The sequence below is a fragment of the Phascolarctos cinereus genome, unplaced genomic scaffold (genome assembly GCF_003287225.1).
Source record: "Phascolarctos cinereus isolate Bilbo 61053 unplaced genomic scaffold, phaCin_HiC Scaffold_5;HRSCAF=322, whole genome shotgun sequence".
In the NCBI taxonomy this organism is placed as follows: Eukaryota; Metazoa; Chordata; class Mammalia; order Diprotodontia; family Phascolarctidae; genus Phascolarctos; species Phascolarctos cinereus.
Window position 1 is genome coordinate 27,926,015 of NW_027555958.1, and position 6,425 is coordinate 27,932,439.

The window sequence follows — 6,425 nt, forward strand, 5'->3', positions numbered from 1 at the left end:
ACACCCAATGTCTGAAGGCCTGAGACTTAAGTAGTGAGCCCTCACACAGCAAATTCATGCTATACAGGACCTTTCTAAGGGTTATTTTTTGTAAAGAATGTTAGGAAAAGATCAAAGACTTTGTATTTGGCAGCTGGAGTCCAGAAAAGCTTGGGGGTTCCAACCTAGTCTCTGACCAATTCAGCTTCCTCATTTTTGATAGAAATAATCACACCTCACTGCCAAGGTTGCTGAAGATCAAATGAGTGATTGTGAATCTTAGAAGTGCTATATAAATTAAGTCTATTATTGTTACTGTGCTAAAGATATCAGGTAACTTTATAGGAATTTTAAACCTCAATACACACATGTAAACTCCTTCTGTGATTTAAGATATTTCAAGTTTAGCTTTCGTAAATTGCTGGCTGACAAATCCCAACTCAAACCCAAAAGTAAACATACTCCACTTTGACAGAGGATAACCCACTTGAATTCGGGGAAGAAAAAAAAAAACAGGATGAACAAAACACGTCAAATTCAATGTGCAACAAAAACCTTTATTAGCACTTGGCTCAGCTGTTACTGAACCTGGTAATCTCAAAACTCAACATTAAGACTTTAAAGAGCTAACAGGTTCAAAACAGTGCTAGCATTGGCAATTTGTGCTTTCATAAAATCAACAATTAACAGCCACCCCTCAGGCGCAGGACCAGGTGCAGGGTGGACTCCTTCTGGATGTTGTAGTCAGACAGAGTTCTGCCATCTTCCAGCTGCTTGCCTGCAAAGATGAGCCTCTGCTGGTCAGGGGGGATGCCCTCCTTGTCCTGGATCTTGGCCTTGACATTCTCGATAGTGTCACTGGGCTCCACCTCCAAGGTGATGGTCTTGCCCGTCAGGGTCTTCACAAAGATCTGCATGCCACCCCTCAGGCGCAGGACCAGGTGCAGGGTGGACTCCTTCTGGATGTTGTAGTCAGACAGGGTTCTGCCATCTTCCAGCTGCTTGCCTGCAAAGATGAGCCTCTGCTGGTCAGGGGGATGCCCTCCTTGTCCTGGATCTTGGCCTTGACATTCTCGATAGTGTCACTGGCTCCACCTCCAAGGTGATGGTCTTGCCTGTCAGGGTCTTCACAAAGATCTGCATGCCACCCCTCAGGCGCAGGACCAGGTGCAGGGTGGACTCCTTCTGGATGTTGTAGTCAGACAGGGTTCTGCCATCTTCCAGCTGCTTGCCTGCAAAGATGAGCCTCTGCTGGTCAGGGGGGATGCCCTCCTTGTCCTGGATCTTGGCCTTGACATTCTCGATAGTGTCACTGGGCTCCACCTCCAAGGTGATGGTCTTGCCCGTCAGGGTCTTCACAAAGATCTGCATGCCACCCCTCAGGCGTAGGACCAGGTGCAGGGTGGACTCCTTCTGGATGTTGTAGTCAGACAGGGTTCTGCCATCTTCCAGCTGCTTGCCTGCAAAGATGAGCCTCTGCTGGTCAGGGGGGATGCCCTCCTTGTCCTGGATCTTGGCCTTGACATTCTCGATAGTGTCACTGGGCTCCACCTCCAAGGTGATGGTCTTGCCTGTCAGGGTCTTCACAAAGATCTGCATGCCACCCCTCAGGCGCAGGACCAGGTGCAGGGTGGACTCCTTCTGGATGTTGTAGTCAGACAGGGTTCTGCCATCTTCCAGCTGCTTGCCTGCAAAGATGAGCCTCTGCTGGTCAGGGGGATGCCCTCCTTGTCCTGGATCTTGGCCTTGACATTCTCGATAGTGTCACTGGGCTCCACCTCCAAGGTGATGGTCTTGCCCGTCAGGGTCTTCACAAAGATCTGCATGCCACCCTCAGGCGCAGGACCAGGTGCAGGGTGGACTCCTTCTGGATGTTGTAGTCAGACAGGGTTCTGCCATCTTCCAGCTGCTTGCCTGCAAAGATGAGCCTCTGCTGGTCAGGGGGATGCCCTCTTTGTCCTGGATCTTGGCCTTGACATTCTCGATAGTGTCACTGGGCTCCACCTCCAAGGTGATGGTCTTGCCCGTCAGGGTCTTCACAAAGATCTGCATGCCACCCCTCAGGCGCAGGACCAGGTGCAGGGTGGACTCCTTCTGGATGTTGTAGTCAGACAGGGTTCTGCCATCTTCCAGCTGCTTGCCTGCAAAGATGAGCCTCTGCTGGTCAGGGGGGATGCCCTCCTTGTCCTGGATCTTGGCCTTGACATTCTCGATAGTGTCACTGGGCTCCACCTCCAAGGTGATGGTCTTGCCCGTCAGGGTCTTCACAAAGATCTGCATGCCACCCCTCAGGCGCAGGACCAGGTGCAGGGTGGACTCCTTCTGGATGTTGTAGTCAGACAGGGTTCTGCCATCTTCCAGCTGCTTGCCTGCAAAGATGAGCCTCTGCTGGTCAGGGGGGATGCCCTCCTTGTCCTGGATCTTGGCCTTGACATTCTCGATAGTGTCACTGGGCTCCACCTCCAAGGTGATGGTCTTGCCCGTCAGGGTCTTCACAAAGATCTGCATGCCACCCCTCAGGCGCAGGACCAGGTGCAGGGTGGACTCCTTCTGGATGTTGTAGTCAGACAGGGTTCTGCCATCTCCAGCTGCTTGCCTGCAAAGATGAGCCTCTGCTGGTCAGGGGGGATGCCCTCCTTGTCCTGGATCTTGGCCTTGACATTCTCGATAGTGTCACTGGGCTCCACCTCCAAGGTGATGGTCTTGCCCGTCAGGGTCTTCACAAAGATCTGCATGCCACCCCTCAGGCGCAGGACCAGGTGCAGGGTGGACTCCTTCTGGATGTTGTAGTCAGACAGGGTTCTGCCATCTTCCAGCTGCTTGCCTGCAAAGATGAGCCTCTGCTGGTCAGGGGGGATGCCCTCCTTGTCCTGGATCTTGGCCTTGACATTCTCGATAGTGTCACTGGGCTCCACCTCCAAGGTGATGGTCTTGCCCGTCAGGTCTTCACAAAGATCTGCATGCCACCCCTCAGGCGCAGGACCCAGGTGCAGGGTGGACTCCTTCTGGATGTTGTAGTCAGACAGGGTTCTGCCATCTTCCAGCTGCTTGCCTGCAAAGATGAGCCTCTGCTGGTCAGGGGGGATGCCCTCCTTGTCCTGGATCTTGGCCTTGACATTCTCGATAGTGTCACTGGGCTCCACCTCCAAGGTGATGGTCTTGCCCGTCAGGGTCTTCACAAAGATCTGCATGCCACCCCTCAGGCGCAGGACCAGGTGCAGGGTGGACTCCTTCTGGATGTTGTAGTCAGACAGGGTTCTGCCATCTTCCAGCTGCTTGCCTGCAAAGATGAGCCTCTGCTGGTCAGGGGGGATGCCCTCCTTGTCCTGGATCTTGGCCTTGACATTCTCGATAGTGTCACTGGGCTCCACCTCCAAGGTGATGGTCTTGCCCGTCAGGGTCTTCACAAAGATCTGCATGCCACCCCTCAGGCGCAGGACCAGGTGCAGGGTGGACTCCTTCTGGATGTTGTAGTCAGACAGGGTTCTGCCATCTTCCAGCTGCTTGCCTGCAAAGATGAGCCTCTGCTGGTCAGGGGGGATGCCCTCCTTGTCCTGGATCTTGGCCTTGACATTCTCGATAGTGTCACTGGGCTCCACCTCCAAGGTGATGGTCTTGCCGTCAGGGTCTTCACAAAGATCTGCATGCCACCCCTCAGGCGCAGGACCAGGTGCAGGGTGGACTCCTTCTGGATGTTGTAGTCAGACAGGGTTCTGCCATCTTCCAGCTGCTTGCCTGCAAAGATGAGCCTCTGCTGGTCAGGGGGATGCCCTCCTTGTCCTGGATCTTGGCCTTGACATTCTCGATAGTGTCACTGGGCTCCACCTCCAAGGTGATGGTCTTGCCCGTCAGGGTCTTCACAAAGATCTGCATGCCACCCCTCAGGCGCAGGACCAGGTGCAGGGTGGACTCCTTCTGGATGTTGTAGTCAGACAGGGTTCTGCCATCTTCCAGCTGCTTGCCTGCAAAGATGAGCCTCTGCTGGTCAGGGGGGATGCCCTCTTTGTCCTGGATCTTGGCCTTGACATTCTCGATAGTGTCACTGGGCTCCACCTCCAAGGTGATGGTCTTGCCCGTCAGGGTCTTCACAAAGATCTGCATGCCACCCCTCAGGCGCAGGACCAGGTGCAGGGTGGACTCCTTCTGGATGTTGTAGTCAGACAGGGTTCTGCCATCTTCCAGCTGCTTGCCTGCAAAGATGAGCCTCTGCTGGTCAGGGGGGATGCCCTCCTTGTCCTGGATCTTGGCCTTGACATTCTCGATAGTGTCACTGGGCTCCACCTCCAAGGTGATGGTCTTGCCCGTCAGGGTCTTCACAAAGATCTGCATGCCACCCCTCAGGCGCAGGACCAGGTGCAGGGTGGACTCCTTCTGGATGTTGTAGTCAGACAGGGTTCTGCCATCTTCCAGCTGCTTGCCTGCAAAGATGAGCCTCTGCTGGTCAGGGGGATGCCCTCTTGTCCTGGATCTTGGCCTTGACATTCTCGATAGTGTCACTGGGCTCCACCTCCAAGGTGATGGTCTTGCCCGTCAGGGTCTTCACAAAGATCTGCATGCCACCCCTCAGGCGCAGGACCAGGTGCAGGGTGGACTCCTTCTGGATGTTGTAGTCAGACAGGGTTCTGCCATCTTCCAGCTGCTTGCCTGCAAAGATGAGCCTCTGCTGGTCAGGGGGGATGCCCTCCTTGTCCTGGATCTTGGCCTTGACATTCTCGATAGTGTCACTGGGCTCCACCTCCAAGGTGATGGTCTTGCCCGTCAGGGTCTTCACAAAGATCTGCATTGTGATCTGTAAATAAATAAAGCATCTTTAACAGCTATTCCTCAGCTTAATAGTTGGTCTTCCCAGATCAAATCCTGCCTTGATCTCATTTAGCACCAAGTTCCCCCAACCTAGTCACACTGCCTTTGGCTTTGGCTTTTATTTTCTCACACTCACATTCCTATCACTCAAATGAGATCAGAAATCAGATACAGGCAATAACTGAGACGTCAGGTCAACCTTTTTCCTCCCCCTCCCAAGCTGTCCTTAGCTGATCTTGGTAATCAAGGAAAGGAAAACAACCTAGCATCTATTTCTCTCTCAAACTTTTACCTATTCACTTTGTATTTGAAGTAACTTAAGTTTCTTATGTCTACAAACCATTATGGACTAGAATTAACGCAAAGCTCCCTAAACTGAGCATGGTGACAAAAGTTGGGCTCAAAACTTAGAAAAGTCAAGAGAAACTAGTTTCCTCGACAGGGAGGACAGCTTTGGAGATCTGCGGGGTCGAAACGGCAACTAGACAGCGACAGCAATAGCAATCCCTGATACCTCGACCTTTCACTTTCCCCCCAAATCCACTTATTCCCATCCAGTGAGAAGCCGAACTACACGACAGGGTTAAGAAACCTCCCCAAACACAAGCTTTGCAGACACGGATCGGCGGTGAGCCGACACGGACTACAGTGAAACGAACACTACCGTGTTTCCCAGTCCTCTTCCAGGTTTAAAAAAAAAAAGTTCCGAGCCCCCGCTGCCTCTAGCAGGCCGATCTCGCGAGATTCCGGAAGCCGTCCAATGGCGGCCCGACCCCAACGAGAGTTGCGCCACGTCCCTCCCCCTCCCCCCGGAGAGGCCCAGAAACTTCCTGGTACAGAGCGGCAACTTGGGACCAAGGCTGAGGCCCTCGACCACCCGAGTGAGCTGGGGCAAAGCCTGCGGCCGTGACCCCCACCGGAGCCCCTCCCGTCCCCGTGACTCGGCGCTTCCAAGCCCGAGGAGAACACACAAGCTTCACGCCATGTTGCCTCAACGCTCACTAACTTTCCTCACCCGCCCTTCCACTCCCCCAAACACCGTCAGCTCCGACCAACTCATCTCTTCCGTAACCCGAGGGCCGAGCCCATCCCCCCAGTACCCCCCTGCATGCACGCTAGGATCCAGGACTCACCGCGCTGCCAAACTCCGAGAAAAACAGACTCCCAGAAGCTTGCGTTTGCTTATGCGCTGCCCACAACCCGCCGCTCGCTATTTATGCAACGTCTTGGAACACGTCAATCGGTGCGCAGGCGTGGTGTGCCTGCGCGGACAAAAGTAGTTCCGTCCCCGCCTCCTCAGGCATCCAGTGCGGTGAGATGACGGTCCCCACCCCTCCCGCCCCGGCGCCAGACAGGCGAGGGACGGTGGCCTCCCCACCCCACCCCCCGCCCTTCCTCGCCTCCTTAGATGGTGTTTGAAACTCGAAGGGCGGATGGATTCGGAACAGAGGGGCCGGCCCTATGCGGAAAACTCTGGAAGCTTCGCCGCTTCTGTGGAAAGGGGGCGAAGGGAAGGGGGAGAGGGCTCAGGGGGAGGCCGCTGATTGGCCAGGCGCAGCGGGGCGGGGCGATGTCCGGAGGCCTCCCTTGTTGCTGGGGCTCTCTAGAACTCGGTGGAAGGCGCTGACGTAATTCTGAGGTGG

At 54.6% G+C, this 6,425-nt stretch overlaps 1 protein-coding gene across 1 annotated transcript; it reads right to left on the reverse strand.

Annotated features, from left to right (window-relative positions):
* Window positions 1-515: 515 nt before the first annotated feature.
* UBC (ubiquitin C) lies at window positions 516-6,024 on the reverse strand. The gene is given in 13 exon segments (XM_021006949.2): window positions 516-1,018; window positions 1,021-1,065; window positions 1,068-1,700; window positions 1,703-1,813; window positions 1,816-1,926; window positions 1,929-2,564; window positions 2,567-2,920; window positions 2,923-2,962; window positions 2,964-3,601; window positions 3,604-3,747; window positions 3,750-4,435; window positions 4,437-4,768; window positions 5,916-6,024. Coding segments are annotated over 12 exon segments (4,080 nt in total). The 5' UTR covers window positions 4,763-4,768; window positions 5,916-6,024; the 3' UTR covers window positions 516-662.
* Between the last annotated feature and the right edge of the window lie 401 nt (window positions 6,025-6,425).